General features: G+C 34.2%; 2 protein-coding genes across 3 annotated transcripts; one reads left to right on the top strand and one right to left on the bottom strand.

Moving 5' to 3' along the window:
* Positions 1-3,707: 3,707 nt before the first annotated feature.
* On the bottom strand, positions 3,708-10,326 carry LOC140750351 (uncharacterized). Of its 2 annotated transcripts, XM_073083823.1 has the most exons (5): positions 8,058-8,215; positions 7,064-7,250; positions 6,207-6,293; positions 5,108-5,458; positions 3,708-3,912 (listed from the first exon to the last, which is right to left on the bottom strand). In XM_073083823.1, the coding sequence occupies exons 1-4, from the start codon at positions 8,087-8,089 to the stop codon at positions 5,216-5,218; spliced, it is 549 nt and encodes a 182-aa protein (XP_072939924.1). In that variant the 5' UTR covers positions 8,090-8,215; the 3' UTR covers positions 3,708-3,912; positions 5,108-5,215. The 2 variants fall into 2 exon arrangements, with proteins under 2 accessions (XP_072939924.1, XP_072939925.1); XM_073083824.1 differs by lacking the exons at positions 3,708-3,912; positions 8,058-8,215 and adding an exon at positions 10,207-10,326 and having other exon boundaries at positions 5,193-5,458.
* A 4,390-nt stretch (positions 10,327-14,716) lies between these two features.
* Positions 14,717-19,610, top strand: ppk9 (pickpocket 9). The gene is made up of 10 exons (XM_073083708.1): positions 14,717-14,922; positions 15,163-15,360; positions 15,784-16,050; positions 16,465-16,579; positions 16,935-17,059; positions 17,698-17,849; positions 18,531-18,584; positions 18,772-18,866; positions 19,056-19,161; positions 19,449-19,610. Exons 1-10 carry the CDS (start codon positions 14,717-14,719, stop codon positions 19,565-19,567), a joined length of 1,437 nt encoding a protein of 478 aa, XP_072939809.1. The 3' UTR covers positions 19,568-19,610.
* Positions 19,611-20,258: the final 648 nt, after the last annotated feature.

Raw genomic sequence — 20,258 nt, 5'->3', positions numbered from 1 at the left:
TATTTAATTTTATATTCAGTTCGAAGAAATAATTATTCCTTAGTTTTTTATTTTCCAAATCTTTACAACGTAATATTTATTATACAATTTGTTTGTGTATAAAGACGAGACGAGATAAAAGGTCGAGACAAACTTAGGATCTACTTTGAGAGTGAGAAATTTCTTTCAATAGGTTATTTTTTATTAAAGAAATTGCGTGAATCTTATATACGTAATAAATATTTTACTTATATTTGTCCAACATTGGCGCCAAAATTTGCGATCCACTCCAACGTATGACAAGACATGATGAGAGGGGCGGACGCAGGTAACTTGGCAGCAAATCTAATTTCGCAAATTGAATCACACTGTCCACTAACTCCCGGATATATTTCTCTCCAAGTGCTTTCTGTGACATGTTATTGTATGAATGAATGTGATGGATGATGGAATTTGGCTGAATGATTGCGATGGGTTCTTTTCTTTTCAGTTTTTGAAATGAATTGAACGAAAGCTACCTTAGTTTTCGTTCAATTTGTTTTGCAATTCTATACTTCTTGTGATACTTATAACGTGTTATGGTTCATCATTATTACTCTCTCAGTACTAAGAATGGGCCTCTTTTTGCAATGAGTCTCTCAGTACCGAGGATGGGTCTCTTTTTACAATGAATCTAAGTTAGTCAAGTACATTGGTATACATTAGAAAGTATGAAAACATTTTATTTGGATTATTGCAACACGAATTAAATAACAAAAAGAGACAAAAAAACAACATAAAATTAAAAAAAAAAAACATACAACAACACTTTACTATCATTTTAAATGTACATCTCAAAATTTCAGGCCTTTCTAGTTATAGCTAGCAGTGAAATGAAATGAAATATGCTTGCCATGCTGTATCAGTTTGGTGGAGTTATTCCTAGACCGCACCTCCAATGACTAGGCCCAAAAATGGGTAAGGGTTGCAACCAATTATCTCTATAAATATAACATTACACTGTAATATCACAATTCAAATTGTAACACATTCCAATCTCAATTCAAAAGCCAATTCCGAGCATAAGACAGAAATATCCGCCCTCATTAAAAATACATTAATTTAGTTTAAATACATTTGAAATTCCGTTTTTCCGAAGCGTGGGGCGAGCGGTTACAGCAGTTACAGCAAGGACCACGTGAGTTAGCTACAATTTATATGTAAATCAGGCGCGGGGTCGGCCTAGTCTGGGCGCTGGTGACAAATTCATTGTTGTTTAGATTGATACTCGTACCAGCAATATTTAGTATTATGGTAGTGTTAAATACGTTCTTTTGTCATGAGATCACATTAATAAGTCAGGAAATGGTTAAGAGAAAAAATATGAATTTTAAATAACGTAGCGACTACTTTTAAGCATTTTGTGAAAGGGGAAGCAAATTTTAAGATTTGCGGGTGTAGAAAACTGAACATAACACTAAAATGTATTATGTTACTTTATATGTTGTTTTATATATACCAGAATCTGCCATAGTATTTAAGAAAACTTAATTGTATTAAAGAGTGCCCTAGGTTAGACAGACAATTTGCGTTCGTGATATAGTCTTTCCGTTCAAGATTTTTACAATATATAGCTATAATTGGAATAACGGCCACGTCTCTGCATGCAGGCACTTTAAACAAAGAAAAGGATGATATAATCCAATTTTGTACTTACATGAATCACAGAAATTCTCTACGTTGCAAAGAAACAAAAATCTGGCGTCTTAAATGTTACAACATTACATGACAGGCTCCTAGCCAACGAATGCGGATCGCGTCAGTCTCCCGAGACGAATCTAATTGCATTTTCGCTGAGGTGAGCGCAGTTCACTTACTTTTTACTGGCATCTGGGCGAGATGATCAGATAATTCCCCTCGTACCCGACTGGGTATATAGCACCTGATTGTCTATTGATAGACGGGTTTATTAGTGGTATTCATTTTCGTTGTATGTGGTAATTTTTATGTGCTCTTGAGCTAAGGGCTTTTTTTTTTTATTGACGACCCGCGTGGCGGAGCGGTCACCATGCCGGTCCGACGCGCAGAGGGTCCCGGGTTCGATTCCCGGCCAGACAGATTTCTAAATGATGAATTTAGACTTCTGTTTCTGGGTCTGGGTGTTTGTGTATTTGTCATTGTGTGTGTCCATAGCACCCACGATACAGGAAATCCTAGTGTGGGGCTGTGAGTGTAGAAAGCGTTTTTTTTTATGTACTCGAGTAGCAGTTGAAAATATAGTCTATCTGATGTTATGTGGTTAGTGCTGCTTACGGATATGTCGGTATAGTCAACTCTAAATCTTTATATATATATATTTCTTATGTGCGTGTTTATGTCACTAAACTCTTCCTAAACGATTGGACTGATTTGATGAAATTTGTTGTGTGTGTTCAAAGGGTTTAGATTCACAATTTAGTCCGTGGGAAAATATTTTTTTAATTAATTTTTAATTCGTAAATAGTTGTTGATTTTGGAATGTTTCACATTGGATTCAAATATTCTGTCTATTTTTCAAACCCGTAAGTGATAAGGGTTGTAAACATTAACATTTTTTTTATTTATATGGCAACACAACGTTTGCCGGGTCAGCTAGTAGTACAGTATTTCTATACACAGTTGATCACAGATGTTCCACTTATGTTTAGGATTAAGTTAAAACCCTGCAGTACGCTCTTATTGCATCAATGAAATTAGAACGCAGTCGAATTTTTTTATAAAACTACTTCAAAGTATTGCAAATTTACTACTTACTTTGCTAAAGAAAAGCATTTTCACCAAAGTCTATGTGCCTGTAAATTAGGCCTAACGTGGTGAGGTGAGGGAGTGGTGAACTACATTAAAAGCAATATTTTATCTGATAATCATCAAAATGTATATCTTGTCTATTTTTTATGATTAGGATAGTAATATTTACATTCACAGTTATTAAATACTTTGAAGTAGAATAAACTACATTTTTTGAATAATTATATAGCAAGTTTCGTATGAGTATGCATCAGACAAGTTAACTCCTCGTCAAAACCACTGTCGCACTAATACCAGGTGGCATGTGTCACTCCAAACTATCCGTTGACCGTGTTATCCGGATTATTCCGGATCCGTGTAATCCGCGGAATCCAGTAGCTTACACTTCTGTTTTTTGTACACTTTCATAGTAGTTCACTTGTTACGTTGACACACTTTTTGTTTGTCTTGCCTATGTAGCGGTTTTGTTGCGGACTCCCAGACTGAATACTTTTGTATTTTATTTTATTTTATTATTTTATTTGTATTTTATTTGTTGAATATAGATACGAGTAATAATAATACAATAAAGTAATTTTTAAAAAATAGAAATAGGTAGCAAAGAAGCAGGCTGTCCATCTGGTAAATGATAGGTACCGACTATAAATGTCTTAAATAAATTCGCACAGAAAAGGAATTCTACCTGGCGCCGATCACAGATGAGTTGCCACTCTCGAGGACTTAAATACGTAAGTCTGCTGTTGTCCACTCCCTTCCACCGAACCTCAAGTACTGCTTTACGCTAGACAATTTTGGTTTTACGATAGATGTGGTGGTGATACCTCGGTTGGAATATATTCATTATACCTTTTTGTGTCATTTTAAAAATTTGACATTTTGATAATAATAATAAATGTTTTTAAATAGTTAGGAATCCTGTATTGTGTGTGGCAATGAAACAAGAGAAGACAAAAACACAGACATACATAATATATTTTAATCTACTTATGATGAACTTTAATTGTGAAATTATTTTCTTTACATACAAAATAGATACTAATCATTAACCATTCATGTTTTCTCTCTATTTTGACTTAGGTACCCACTAGAATACTAAATTTATTTTATTAAAAATGTATCAAAAACTATAACATCAAGAGTTTCACGACTACTAATATTAATTCAAAAAAAAAATTTTAACAAAAAAATAAAACCGACTTCTATGTCACTACAAAGTAAAAAATAATTGAAGTAAATGTTGGTTTAGTACATATTTCTGAAGTCGGCGCTCAATATATTTAGTTTGATAACAGCGTAAACAGCGTGTCCAATATGAGCGCCGACTTCAGAAATATGTACTAAACCAACATTTACTTCAATTATTTTTTACTTTGTAGTGACATAGAAGTCGGTTTTATTTTTTTGTTAAAATTTTTTTTTCACCCTTTTTAGTGATGACATACTAACATTTATATTAATACAATATAAAATTGCAAAAACGTGATCATGAATGAAGGTAAGGTCTGAATACCTACTTTACATGGGAGGCACGTCTGCATCATCAGGATTGAAGAATTGAAGATCATATCTTCCATTATATGTCTCTACTCAAAGACCTCATCATATATTCGTAAGCTCCAAATGCCTAACTTGTATGATTGAGGCAGGAGGCACTTCTGCATTATCAGAGTTGAAGAGTAGAAGGTCAAATTTTCCATCATATATCTCTACCTATCAACCTTATTGAATATTCATAAGCATCAAATGGCTAACTTGTATGGTTGAGGCAGGAGGCACCTCTGCATTATCAGAGTTGAAGAGTAGAAGGTCAAATTTTCCATCATATATCTCAACTTATCGATTTTATTAAATATCCATAAGTTCCACATGCCTAACTTGTATGGTTGAGGCATCATATCATGTTAACCTTGATACTCAATGTTCATTTTAGGTTTCATGAGAATTGAGTGGGCAGAAGGTAAGTTGTCATAAAATATGTAAAAAGCAGGGGTAGTGATGATGAGTTCCACCCCATAACTTAAATTCTAATCATCAGAGCATACTAATGTTAAGGTAGGAAAGTACCGCGACGAAACTCTCTTTCATATGAAAAAAAGAAAATTAAAATTGGTTAAGAAATACTCGACTTATTCAAGTTTATATGAAATCGGGTTTTTCCAATTTTCCGGGAAAACTGGCGGAAATTTTCAAATTTCCTCGAAATGGGACCCCCTGTGAAACTAGCCGCATATAATGGTGTATGAATCATATCGATCGGTCGCGGCATCGCGAAAAAATCGCCGAACAAACATAAAAAAAAAAAAAATATATATATATACGGTCGAATTGAGTAACCTCCTCCTTTTTCGAAGTCGGTTAAAAATGGAAAATACTAAACGTAATGATTGCACATTTTGTAAATTTAAATCAACTTTGGGTAGTTACATTAGGTAATAACATAACGTACATACGTTTTCTTTCCTGGCTTTTATTATCCGAGTCTGTTAATAAGTACTACATTGGTCTGAGTAGAAAATGATACTTGATCATCGCTACGAATTTGGATACTCAGCGGTGGCGAAAGCGGCCCGTCTCCTTGCTCACTGTACGGCAACACATTCAGCATGTAAGGAGTTTCTCTCTTCACACCATTTATCGTCAACCGTGTATTGTTGACTCCTGTTATCATGTACTCATACAGTTTATGCGGCGAGTCCAGCGATATGTCACTAAGCTGGAATATTAAAAGGCAAATTTAAATTATTTATTAAATTAAATTATTAAATTATTTATTTAAATTTAATTTATTTATTTATTGGCGGGAGACGGCGCAGGACAGACCGAAATGGAGGCTCTTATTGTCGGAGGCCAAGACTCATTTTGGGTCCTCGCGCTATCCCACTAACTAACTAAATTTAATATCATGTCATTAAAAAAGAAAAAGAAATAAAATAAAGTGTCATTATGAAGACATTTATCCTATCCTTCGAATTAAAACAATAATATGAACAAGATTACTATGAAATGATCTGACTGTCGCTTGTGTTATTTGTGTGAATTAATTTTGGTCTATTGGTAAATAATTCCTGCTAAAACACAGGGACACAGCTGAGGATAAGGTAAAAACAAGTTTGGTAGTGCTGCTACCAAAGGGCTCCTTGTGATTGAATTACAATGAAATGAAATGAAATGAAAATAGTTTATTTCTCTCACAAAAAGGTCTTATGTTCAATTGCATGATTACAACATATGAATATCTTAAACCTTACGTAGTGAGAGACTGGTGCCTATTGTAGGTAAAAAATACCTGAACCTGACCCTTTTCCTTCACCGTTTAGCAAGTGATAATTAATTTCTAATACGCACATAATTTTTGAATAATCAGACGTTTCTTAACCATTAGGCTATCACTGCTGTTAACGACTACTGTCAAATATACCGAAATTATATATTGTTTTAAATTAAAATTTAATCACTATTACCGTAGGAACTTGGATATCTTCGACTTCCGTTCCATTAGCAGATATGTATTTAGTTACTTTTGGACCCTCAAACATCCGCAGCTTTACCTGAAAATAATATTGATTTATAGTTATCATGACTTATATTCAACAACAAAGAATAATCAATTAGAAAATAGAGACATTATGTTCATACAAAAAGGCAACGTTTTGTTATATAAGCAACAAAGGAATACACTATCCACCTAATAAATGGACATCTCTAGTCAATCGCAGATAGGATAAGAGTCCCACCAGATTGGCCAGTGAAGTGTTACTCGATCTCTGAGGACTAAGTTGTAACCTGATAATTGTAATGTCGCTTCTCTTACCATTCAATCCAAAACACAGTACCGCCTAACATTGTCATTCTTAGGCAGATAGGTATGACATTTTCCTCCATCATAAAATCAAATGATAGTTAATTTCTAATAACTTTGAAAAACCTCAGGTTGACATCTTGGATTTGAATCCGAAAGGTCCAATTTACTTGCCGACTTTGAAACCACTAAGTTATCACTGTTTTCATATGTTAGTTTGTTTTTAATTACATCATCATCAGCATCATCATCGTCACCCTATTACTGTCCCACTGCTGGACACGGGTCTCCTGTCATAATGAGAAGGATTACGCCATAGTCCACCGCGCTGACCAAGTGCGTATTGGTAGACTTCACATACATTAGAGATATTATTTATATATATCTCTCATGCAGGTTTCCTCACGATGTTTTCCTTCACCGTTTAGTAAGTGGCAATTAATTTCTAGTACGCACATAGCATTGCAAAATCAGAGGATACATAACATAAAAACATATTTTTGATCGTAGAGAACAAACCTTATATCCCACAGTTGGTTCCTTAGAAATCTTAACGGGAATCCATCTTAAGGTGATTCTATCCGGGGTGAAGGCTTCAAGCTCGATGATCCTAGTTGGACGTAAGAAGGTTTTTCTAGCTGGCTCGACGTCCAAAACGGCCGCCTGTGCTGCAGCCACCAGAACCAAAATGATGATAGTCTTCATGCTGTAATAATGAATTCGGTTAAAAATTGTAACAATCTTCGCGCCTGATTGAGGCCTCCGGTGACCCAAGAGTTGGAGCTTACCTCGGCCAGCAAATTAGTCTGTCAATTCAGCGAGGTAATGCTGCTAGTATCTTGGGTACACTTCCTCGGGGCAGCGATTTGGCTCATTTATTTTATTTATATGTTTTCTTGTGTTAATCTTAGGAGCTTTAGTTTACATATTGTTTAATTGCTTTTTTTATTGTTTTGTAGTTCCTCTGAATAAATAAAAAAATGTTAAAAATTGTATTTCTCAAATTTTATAACGAAACGTTTTCTTTAATAAACTTTTGGGAAGATGCGAAATGTTTGTGATAGATAAAGTTGGTTGCAGCTCTATTATATCCCACTGCTGGGAATGGGTGTCTTTTCACATCTGGGGAAGGCCTACAGCGAACTTCTTTATGACGCTCCAATGCAGTTTGGTAAAGTGGGCACGTTAATGGTCAATACGTATCAAATGTTTCCAAACCGCCCATAAGGCCCAAAAATAACTACTGCTATCCTATGATGACCACTGGAACTGACGGCTTAACATGCCCACCAAAGCACGGAAGATAATCGTAGTTAGTATTATAGCGGCGTTATTTGGTATTTGTAGGAGAATTACTAGCGATATGTTCACATACACTGCAAATAAATTCATTTACTACATTATTATGATTATTTTTAGCCTGTAATCTACTGAATACTCGTACGCCTGCTCCAATTAAATTCCGAACATTTTATTACCGAACTAACGACGTCACACCGATCTACATACGTACCTATATAAATAAATCACGTCGCCGGTTCTCATTGAACAAATTAAACATTATTCTTTTCAATTCGAATTCCTTCCCCGGGCTCTTATTGGAATTTTTGCGTATCCCTGTACGTGCCAATAAATACTGCTAAACGCTCAAACGAGACCCTGGCATTTAACTCTGTATGTCAATCGGCACACACACAGCCATGGTGCGCACACAGCCGTCCACATGCAAATCCGATGGAACACGGAATTCAACGTGTATTCTATTTACTGTTGCTTCTGTACTGTGCTCTAGCAGTTTTGATCCTTTGAGGAATGGATCGTGTTTTAGATTTTTTAAGTAATTAGATTACGAGGTCTATTTTCAGTGAAACTACGTCAAATGTACTGTTTTGTTTTAATATTATATTATATGTATTTATTACTTCAATTTTTAATGCAATATTAACATTGTACAAAAACGAATCTATTTATTTATTTTTATATCTATGACATCTGTCATTAAGTCTAGATTCCTGAGTTTCAACTTAGGGTTAATAATAATAAGATGTTATCCTAAAAATGTAAAAAGCTTACTGTTATTCAGAATTTTAATTCAAAGTAAGTGTAACGTTTTTTTTTGTAAATTGTAAACCTATGCGAAAAGTATTTATGCAGTTACATAATAATTATGTTTGTTAAGTAATAGCTATTTATATGTAAGATAAAAAAAGGAATATAAATTATTTTCCTTGTTTTGTTTTCCTGTCCTAGTATCATATCAAAGTATGTTATGACTCATATACTCACAAGAATATCTTAATATTATGAAATTTATTTCATTTATTACTTGATGACGCACTTGGCCGAGCGGTTACCATTCCAGTCTAACAAGAAGAGTCTTGGGTTCGATTTTCGGCTAGACATACATCTAAATATTTTTGTCTAGTTGTAAGTGTCTGTTTAGTAGTGTGTGTCCATGGCACCTACTACACTGTTTATATTAAGGATATATAAATCTTAGTATTTGTTTAAATTTAGTCAACGGACCAAAACACCTCAATCCCTACAGACGCTAGATCCCAGAATTGTCCCTTTAACACGAGCGGAGGCGAATAACAAAATAAAATACAATACAAAAAGCGTAAAAAGGCGTATTGATTTGAAGGAATTTTTATTAGGAGGTGTTACCTCACGGTGGGCGATTTACTTGCATTTATTGCTTTTCCTTGTATTGCTTCTATGTCTCGTATGTTCCTCGTAAGCTTATCCCCAATAGTGTATATTGGGAGTAAAAGGTGCTATTTCGCTGTAACTGGGTGCGAATGTATTGGAGTTGGTTTTATTGTAGGGGAATTTAATGATATTAGGATTTTGTGCAATGGACTTATAAAGAACTTAAAAGCTATTTGTTAAGGTCATAACATTGTTGTATCATTAAAATGTGGGTTTGGGTTATTAAGCTCAAACCCATAATATAGTTTGGTTTGATATTTTTTTATATTTAAGCCTAACGATAAAGCAGACGTGCTACCTGATGGAAAGTAGTCAGCGTCGCCTATGGACATTTGCAACACCAGAGTTGCCAATGCATCGTCGGCTTTGAAGGAGAGCTCTTTTTGCACCTTTTTTGAAGATGCCCAATGCCTCCGGGAATACCTCAGGAGGAAGTTCATTCCACATCTTGCACGTCCGTGGCAAGAACGTCCGTGCACCGAACCGTGGACAATATTATTTAATTAATAATTCAATAACGAACTCTATTCCATTCTGTATGTGCACATAATAATATGTAACTCCGTGCACACACTTTATTATTCTCATAATATCATAAGTATATTAATATGGTCAATATGGTCATATCCAACAACAAACGGCTTTTAAGGAAAAAAAGCGCTAATTATCTTATATGCCGTATTTATGTAAAACCACTGACTATCTTATAAGCTTGCTTATAGATATTCGGTATATGCGAAATATAAATTATGAACACCACAGTCATTACCATTTAAATTATTGGCGCATTTGGTTAATTTTAATGTTAATTAGCAATTAATGAAATAATTAAGAAAAATGTTTCCTTCCTAATAAAATTACATTTGACAATATTGTATTGTTGATTGCGGTTAGTTATGAATTATGGTCAAAGTGGTTAGCTAAAATTGTAAAATTTAATATAAACTTACATATATATCTGACACTTAATTTCAAAAATGTTTAACACGAAGACAAAATACACATGTAACCACTACGAAATGATTTCTGTAACTACACGAGGAGGTAAACAGTGCTCAAGTAAGTTCAAACTATATTTTATGTGTGATTTTCCTTAAACAGAAACTTAACGTGTATTATGTGTTATTATAGACCTATGTTATTTAATATGCTCATTTTTATAAGCAAATTAAGTGGCAACATACCTAAGGATAAGAAGCGATCCGAATTAGTCTTCGCAAAAAAGCGTTGTATAATGATTTCATTTCCAATAATATTTTTAGTACAACCTAAGTAGGCTGTACGTTAACAGTACCTAATTTAAATTTATTTTTTTCGCACACCTCATTTCGACTTTCATATGAAATAGAATAGGTACTTTGGTTAAAATATTTACAGACATATTTAACATTTTTAGTGGGGAGTCGTGGGAAGGAAACATATGGAAGTATTACCTTTCTAATCTCTTCGGCGACCTGCTTCATTGCTACATGGAGAACTCCAGGATCTCTCACGGGCTTTGGCGGATCGAGAAGTATCAATCCGCAATAATACTTCGCAAGGCGATTCGTTTATGGATAAGAAATTATAGTAGACTTTGGCCTTAACTCTCTAAAATTAATGATGATGATAAACAATTAATTGTAAACGAATACAAGTTCGTTTAATGTATAAACCCCGAACTCAAATACAGAAACGGGAGCAAAACGTAAAAGAACTTGGCAACATTGTAAAGCGTGTTTACACTAAACAAGCGCAAAAGGTACGGATTTGAAGATGTAAATCAAACTGGATGTTTTATTAAACACTCCAGTTGTGCTGGATATTCAAATTAAGTGGCGGTGTCGATGCTGTGCTGGTGTGGAGACGGATTTTAAAATTAAATGTATATAATATGACTCCTGTCCTTTTTTTGACGGGGGAAACCTTCAAAAGGCAAACATCGCCGTGGGAGCGACGCCGGGTTATGTGGGACTTTTACCGTATTTTAGTACGGTAAAAGTCCCACGTGTCGTGTGTGTGTGTAAAAGTCCCGTGTTGAGTACCAAAGCTTAAGTAAAGGTCATCATGCATCTAATTTCATCCTTTTAAGAAGTGGCAAAGATAGCATTTAGTTAGGTAATCGTAATGATCTTCTAATAGAATTTTGATGCTTTAGGTCTTCCATTGATACGTTTGTCCTGATAGAAACTAAGTTGAAATGCTTCTTAGGACAACACTTGAAAAACATTACGGTCGGGTAATAAAGACCCGACTGCGGAGGTCAATGGCCCAACATTGTGAATATTTCAAGGGTTATGGATATAATTCATTTGTTATGTTTTGTTTGTTGTATTGTATTGTGTTATTTGCTTACAACATCACAAATAGCAACCAAAAGGTTGCAAATACAGTTAAGATTAAAAATGGAAAGCCTTCTCCTTACTTAGTGAACTTTAAAAGATTTCCACCTCTGCGTTCCCGCTCGCAATATTTACCCGTTACTTTCTGTAAATATTCTCGGAACATCTCGAATATAAGTCGTACAAGAAAATTAAGCTTGTTTAATTATGTACCTCGTGTGCCTTCGTTCCCGAAACTCCATTCACTTATGGCGTTTGAGCAAACGGAGGTGATTTAATAATGAGATTCGAATATTAAATTATTGTAATGATGTGTTTTGTACCAATTTACGATCGCACTTTCTTACAAGATCCTTCGATATTTGGGTCTTTATTATTATCATTAGCTTATTATTGATCCATTGCTAAACAAAGATTTTTCATCAGAATGATTGGGGCTATAGTCCCAAGCTAAGTGTGGACTGGTAGACGTCAGACACCTTTGAGATTATTTTGTAGAGATCTCTCATGTAACATAGGTTTCCTCATGACATTTTCCTTCACTGTTAAAGTATAAGATAATTGAAACTTTTTAGTACGTACTTTGTTATAATTTCCTGTTGTACTTTACAATATTCTATATTCTAGAAATCGCCAGACATAAAGGATGTTTTTAGATATCCCTATCTTATCCCAAAGAACTTATTACCTAATCTGTGGCTGAATTCCATAATTATCTGAATATAAAAATTGTTTATAAATGTAACAATAAAATATATAATAAACAAACTGTAAACCATTATTTTATTACTTACGGTCATTAATAAAAAGTACTAGGCGAGCAGAACTCAACCAGAGTAAACTTCGTATCTTGCTTCCTAACTACTGAAAGATGGTAATGAAGCGCACTCACCTTTTAGTATCTGTCCTTGTTTTGCATACACAATTTAAATATGGTTGTCTCTGTCCGAAGCGCTGTCACGGGCACAACGCCGATCCAGACGGTGACAAGAAATTAATTAGGGGAAGCTGGGGAAAATAATGGTCCGCCGTGATTTTTAAATGAAATTTATTTTCTACACTTCATTTATTTCTCGGCGACATGACACTTGGGAAATTATTAGACTCTGAAGCGGCTTCGTAGGTAAGGTTTCAACTTGTTTACCTCTCGCGTGATATATTTTTTGTGAACTTTTATTTTTGCGGCTATTTGTACTGCTTTCCGGTATTTGTTCGTTAAATTGAATTTGTAATGGAATTCAATTTGTTTTGAAAAGAAGCCGGTTTTTGATGCGTTTGTACATTTAAAAACAAATAAGGAAAATAGTATAAATTTCGATGTTGTTATCATAGTCAAAGATGCTGGTATATTGTACGAGTAACATTTATAACGTACAGATAAAAAAGTATAAGGAAGGTAAACGATTAAAAAACCTTAACGTTGCTTAATTTCCGAATATCAAAACTTTTTTATAATAGTTTAACAAGGATATCTAAATGATCCAATGAAAAACCTGATGAATTAATTAACATAATTACAATTCCCTTAAATAACTATTGTTTACCTTTTAATTAGTTGTTTATCCTTTTCACAAACTTCTTACTTTATACTACATCAAAACGCATAGTCATATAAATAGTGCCTAATATATTAGTGATGTTAAGCGTTCGGTACCACGTACCAAAATCGATTTAGAAGGCGATCATTCATCTTCTCGTTCAGACGTTTATACATGTTTAAAGAACTATGAAATAGCCCGAAAATTCTGTCCAGCGACCGTCAAAGTGCTGACAGCAAACAATTTTTCTACTACCGAACACAACTATAGATTACCACTGTAACATCCTTATTTTTTGACTTATAAAGAACAGTTTTGTAAAACCTTCTATCGAAATAACTTTGTGGTTTTAAATAATATTCTGATGGCGCGAAGCCGAAAGAGTTTGATGTTTGTTGTCATAAGTGCAATTAATTTTGCTTTCTAAAAATATTTTTCAATATTTTTTGTTTGAACTTGTAAACGTTTGTGAGTGATTTAAGTCCATTGCACCCCTTGCACCTGTTTTAGATATAGGCAGATACTTGATATATCTAGCATTTGAGCAGTAATATTATTTAAAGAAAAATAATTATGTTTTCGTGTATCTAGGTGATCTTGATAGTCCAGTGTGGCAACCTCAACACAATCATGACTATGAATGATATCTTATTCCATAAATTCATAATTTGAGTGTTATTGAACATTATAATAATTTGGTACAAAAACTATTATACAAATCACGATTATTACGTCCGCGATAATAAAATGCTCACGAACGATGTATATCAGACAGTGAAGTGGACCTCATTAATATTGACACGCTCGTAATTGTTTTGGCATATAAAAACGTTCTAGTAGCATATATTATACTCAATATAGACTTTTTTGCAATACTACTAAAGATTAAGAATGTAAATTAATAATAACAAAAAGATCAATATGACTCGAAAACGTACCTAAATAGTTTGATAAATGTAAGAATGTAAGAATCTTAGAAGCCAATGATGGCTTAATATTTTGAGATAATTAGTGAAAGTAGGTAATTATTTTGCCAATGACGGCATTTTCATCAGAATTACAACTAACCGATATTTAATTTTTAAGGTAAATTAAAACAAAAAGGCTTCAATAGAAAGATTGAAATCACTTGTGGATTTATGAAATATTAAACTGGAACTGTTACTGATTTGTTTGTTGATAATATACTATAATTGAGTATAATAACCTCGTAACAATGTCATGCTTTAAAACCTGTCATATTTTCGTGATATTCATTTCATTACGAGGTTTAGTACGTTTTACATGTCTTATAATAGATTGTGTTCTTTATAGCAAATATGTTTTTTGCTTCATAATTCAAAGCTAGTTTCAGTTTACTCACGTTAAATAGTCTAACTGTTTCAATAGTCTTAGCCTTACGTTTCAATAGTTCGGATGCTTTACGATCTCTTAGACCTTTGTTATTATCTCCAAAATCAGGTTAGTTACTTTGTAAAGTTTAACTTTCTTACTGGTATTTATACAATATTTACATCATTGTATCGTTTATGTGTTCATGTCTTCTTTTTATTTTCCTGCCTATTAATTATCTATTCCAAATCGTTTCTATTTTTTTCAGAATGATTTCTTACCAATCACGGATCATTAGAGAGGAACTTTCTAAAAGACGTAAAATGTCTCAATACACTAACTCAATACCAAGAGAGAAAACATTTTTTGATTTAGTCAAAGAGAAGGCGACACGTTATTTTATCCTATTTTTGGAAACTTCTTCGATACATGGTCTCAACCATCTTGTTGCGTCAAGGAGACATTACTTTGAAGTGTATGTTATTTTTGCTGCTTTTTTCCAGCCATTAAGTGAGACTATGCTAAGTTGTTTTCTTTTAATGTAAGGACTCTGACTCGAAAAAAGTCCAGAATCTTGCATAATTATAATATTACAATTAAAGTAACACTTAAAGCTATTCTTCTGATCCAAAGATTGAAATATGTCGTATTAATAAATCCCAGCGAAATCACAAATCAGGCATGATGCATTTTTAAAATAACAATTAAATTTCAGCCTCATCTGGTTAGTGATCGTGATATCCTCATTGATCGGTGCAGTCTATTTATCCTGGACCACCTGGATGCGTTATCAATCCTCGCCCATCGTGATCTCCATGGACCGCGACATGTTCGCCTGGAATACTACGTTCCCTGGCGTCACTATATGCACTGAACAGAAATTTGATCAGGAAAAAGTAGATGTGATTGTTAGGTAAGTGTTAAAATTACTTAATATCTTTTAGAAAATTTAGGTATCATGCTGATTGAAAAAAGAAAGAAAGAAAGTGTAAATATCAGGTTGGTTTGGTGAAAGAGGCGAGAGTGGCTCACATAGTACAATTAGACAAAAGAAAAGCAAATAAAGAATCAGTGGTCAGATAATGACCACTACCGGTCAGATAATGACCCAGTGGTCATTCTTTATTTAAGTCAGCTTAAAGTTAAGGTTTAATTGTGGTTTAAAGATAATAACCACAATTAAACTTTATACAATGTTTAATGGTAATAGGGAAAAGTAAGGTCTGTGTAAGAAAATGTATTTTAGTATCTAAGAGGCAACACAATGTATTATTATTATCATTATTTGTAGCACTTTTATTTATCATCTGTTTAGTTATTGATCCATTGTCTCCAGAAACTCCAACGTCGATAATAAGGAGGAATTGGAAGCATTTATTAAGGCTTTAACAAACGCCACCTACAGAAACTTCGACCTATTGCCAAATTACACTGGTATTCCACCTGAGAGTTATTTGGACATTCTTATAAATGTCTCTAGTGAATTCAAACCTACCTTGACTATTGGTGCATCAGGTATATCTATAGTGCTCATGCCAACTGTTACTGAAATGGGATTATGCGTTGCTATCAATTCACAACTTGCGATATATAACTCTCCAGAGTAAGTAATGTTCATTGTATTTGTTATGTTATGTCAATTTTTGGAATCATGGCTATGATGGAAATAATTCTGAGTTGTTAACTATTGATCTTTGCTTGCGAAAGTTGCTTATCTATTTGTTTTGTTTCTTTGAATATAATTATTCAAAGAAACAAAACAAATCTTTGAATAGAATTAAGTAGCGAATGAATTAAGAAATACGCTTTGTTATAGTAAAACGTATTATATTTATAAATGATTTACTAAGTGCTTTGTATAGCACACATTTTAAAATATCATCAAATTTGTAGCATACATTAAAAAATAAGGGCGTAACTTCGATGTGATCGGCTTTATAGTGAGCTAGAGTAGCTAGCTAGCTAGTAGAGTTTTCTAGATACAAATATCCATGGGAAATTGCCATTTTTATTACAGGTATATTAAAGCTAATAGAAAGGATGTAGTGGAGTCTTCTAATAATACTTTCTTCATTCATCCGTTAGACGGCGAGGTGTTTGCTACAGTGTATAATTTATCTGACTCTTACAACGTAAGATTTATTATTAGATTTATTTCTAGAAGTAGGTACTTTTTAGGTGGTAGAGCCCTTTGTAGGTGGTTCGACTGCGGCGGTAGCACGGCCACACCTATTTTTGCCTAATAACAGTGAAGCCCTGCTGTGTTGAGGTTTGAAGGGTGTGGCAAGGGAGACATACTTTTTCGAGGCACCTGTGGGCGCCCTGCCGTTGGAATCTAATTTTATCTGGGGTTGATTATAGATGTTCATGGGCGGCAGTAGCCACTTACCTGCAGCATGCATTTGCTACTCCTATGTTATAAACAAACTTACTGCTGATATATTTTGATGCCATGATGATTTGATGATGATATTAATGATATTTTAGGTATACATTCACAGTCCTTTGGAAGTGCCAGATATTTCCACGAAGTATGAACACTCAGCTAAGAGTTTCTATATGAAAATATATGTGACTGCAATGACTGTTTATACATCAGCTGAAGCAGCTAAGTAATATTATTACCTTTACTACTCTTATTAATAATAAAAGCTTAATTTTGGTTTTTTTTATTTTTCATAGTTCTTAACCATTCGCTACAACCTAAACTGTTTGACGGATTTTATCGCGTGAGGTGTCTTTGAATTCCCATAGGCTAGGTAGAAGTTCGATTGTCCCTGAAGTTCCGGGACTAGAATAGGGCTACGGTATCCCCTGCCTGTCGTAAGAGGCGACTAAAAGGGGGCTTCCGGGGTTGTCGGCGCCAAGAGTGGGAGCATGAACCGTCCGGCAAGCAACCCCGGGAAGGACGGTGGCATGTGCGGTCGCATGCTGTCGTAAATACCAGGTGTGCGGGAGGAGCGTAAACTGTTCCGCCCAGGGTAGAGCCCGTCCGGGGCATCGCGCTTGGAGGACTCCGGCTGTGTTCCATCCGAGATCCCGGAGTTCTCCACCAAGCGCTGAGGTCGGCCACCGGGGGGGTTTTAGTGCGATAAAAATCCCACATAACCCGGCGTCGCTCCCACGTCGTCGGGTACCTTTTGAAGGTTTTCCCCTCGAAAAAAAATAAAAGGGATAAGTTCGATATTATGATACAGACAGATTTCAGTTTCATTTAAACAAATTACAGAACTTTGAAACCGTATTCCAGGTTGAGCATACAACAGCGCCGTTGCCGCTACCTCCACGAGAACAATCTACGTCATAACACTATCTACACGTATAACATGTGTCGTATGGAGTGCCGGATTCGACTTAGTCTCAAGTACTGCAAATGCGTACCTCATTTCTATAGGGCTATCGGTATAACTCTTTCTCGTATAATATAAAAAAGTTCACTGTATTTGGGAAGCAGTCATAAGTCTTTCATGAAATAGAAGCGAGCATGCATCCCCTGTTATTGAATGTCACTGCCATTTATGACTCTATAAGAGAGGAGTCCTCCCGAAGATTGATCACAGATATGTTTCTGCCTCTCTCATTACTCGTAATACCACTGTTTTTAAATCAGTACCCTTAACAGGAGATTTTACGTTTCGACAAATATGACTGTTGTGGTATTTGTTTACGTATTGGCCCATACGATTTCCTAGTTCTGACACAATCCGCTAGGGGCGCTGATTAGAATTTGTATGGGCAAATACGTAAACAAATACCAAAACAGTAATATTTTTCGAAACGTTAAAACTCCTGGTAAGGGTACAAAACACAGAGATTTTACACAGCTGTTAAAGGTAGAGTCAAATTACTTTTATAAACAAAAATATAATATATAAACGAAAATACTTAATTCTTCTTTATATGTGATTTCATACAAATATTATGAAGCAATTTACAGAATATAATGGAATCATCTAAAATATTCAATGGACATTACACAATCTGTTTATTGTATAATGTCCATAATTTAATGCTAACTCCTAGTAAACAGTTATGTTATAGTCGTTACTGTGGAAACATAATATTGCTATTTTCATTTTGCAGGCAGTGAAAGGACATGCAACGTAGAGGGCTTAAAATGCTTATCAAAGAGGAAACGTAAGTAGAGTTTCTTTTTTAATTGAAGTTGGTACTTGTAACTACTTATACTAAAACTAACATGTCTATCGAATTCTATTTATTTTACAGACCACTTATTTATTTTAAATTTATTGACATCAAATATGATACAAATTATATTTTTCACAATACACACTTGATACCTTGTATTAATTCTTCTTTACAGATGAATTATATACGCTGACTACTTCGGACGGCAAAAGAATTAATTGTGGTTGCTTATCCAATTGTGATGAGGTCAATTACGTCATACAGTCTAATGTAAGTGGCCACTTTTACCCAAAAAAATTGTTGATAACTTCACAATATAGTCGGAGTTTCATTGCAACAAAAATGCATAAAAAAATTGAAAACGGAATTCGGTAGAGTATAGGAATGTGCATAGATTACTGGGCGGGCTGAATGGGCGGTAGGGACTACAAAATCTTGCATATTTCTCGTTGATTGCAGATGATACAGCCATGGTTCCTAGGTACCAACTTGCAGTGGGGACTAGTGACCTACCCTAGAATGAGGTACAGACGAGATCTTATTTTTGGATTCACTGACGTGTTAGGTAAGTGATTAACTTATATTGATATTAAAAATCTCTAACGCTAAAACATGAGCACAGCTCAAAACTCCAAAGTAACTGAGAAGCATAATAAATTATTGAAATATAACAATAATAAAGAAAACTAAACATTGAATGTCTTTTAGTATGTAAAAGTTGAGTAATATAAAATGTTACCGGGTGGTTATCGAACATATTAAGGAATCAACATAATATGTTGTAATTGTCAAAAAAATAATCTCAAAATGATTTGAGATAAATAAAAGTAATTAATATGATTTTTTTTACAGTTTCAGTAGGCGGCATGGCGGGGCTGTTCCTAGGTTGTAGCGTACTTAGCTTTATGGAAATCGTGTATTTCCTCACTCTACGATTGGTTTGTTATACACATGCTACTATTAAATCATAAACTACACCCATCTAAAATACTGTTTTGACTAAATTTTATAATTAAGAAAATCAGACCTATTGTATAGTTTTGTATTTGTAAAAAACAATTATATAAGTGTCTAGAACTCTTTTTGACTTGAGACAGGACATTAGTAATTTTTTAGGTATTTTGTGTAACTAGAAATATGTTAGTTACTTTATTTATTTACTAAATTCACAGCTTAATGTATTTATGATATCCAATACTTAATACTAAAGTAATAGCCACAAATGATTTTATATTTCACGTTATAGATACAGTCAGTTATTATCGTATTGTTTTAAAATATTAATCAGCATTAATGCTTTACTTTATTCGCAAGAAACAATCTTGATAAATGTAGGAAATAAATGAATCAATTTTTTTATATTCCTAAATGTTACGAAGCTGCTTATTAGTATAATCCATGAGGTAAGTAATTGTAACATAATGCGTAGACAGTTTTGGGTTAAAAGCAACCCGCTTCAGGTAAATTTAATTTAGGGTTAGGTTAATTGCCGCCGACGTACATCGGGTGGTATTAACACATCGTAAATTCAACCCGTAAGCACCTTGCTAATAATTAAGATAGTTGGGACCCTTTTGGTTGTTTGCTCAATTTAGCAATTTACCTTCAATTGGGTCATAAAGACCCGGTCACCTTTGTTAATTGCGAAATGACGAGTGTTGG

The sequence above is a fragment of the Epargyreus clarus genome, unplaced genomic scaffold, assembly GCF_041222505.1.
Source record: "Epargyreus clarus isolate Ecla_fem2 unplaced genomic scaffold, WU_Ecla_fem_2.2 ptg000019l, whole genome shotgun sequence".
Classification (NCBI taxonomy): Eukaryota; Metazoa; Arthropoda; class Insecta; order Lepidoptera; family Hesperiidae; genus Epargyreus; species Epargyreus clarus.
Note: the sequence above shows the minus strand (reverse complement) of the source record. Positions and strands in the feature narration are given on the sequence as shown.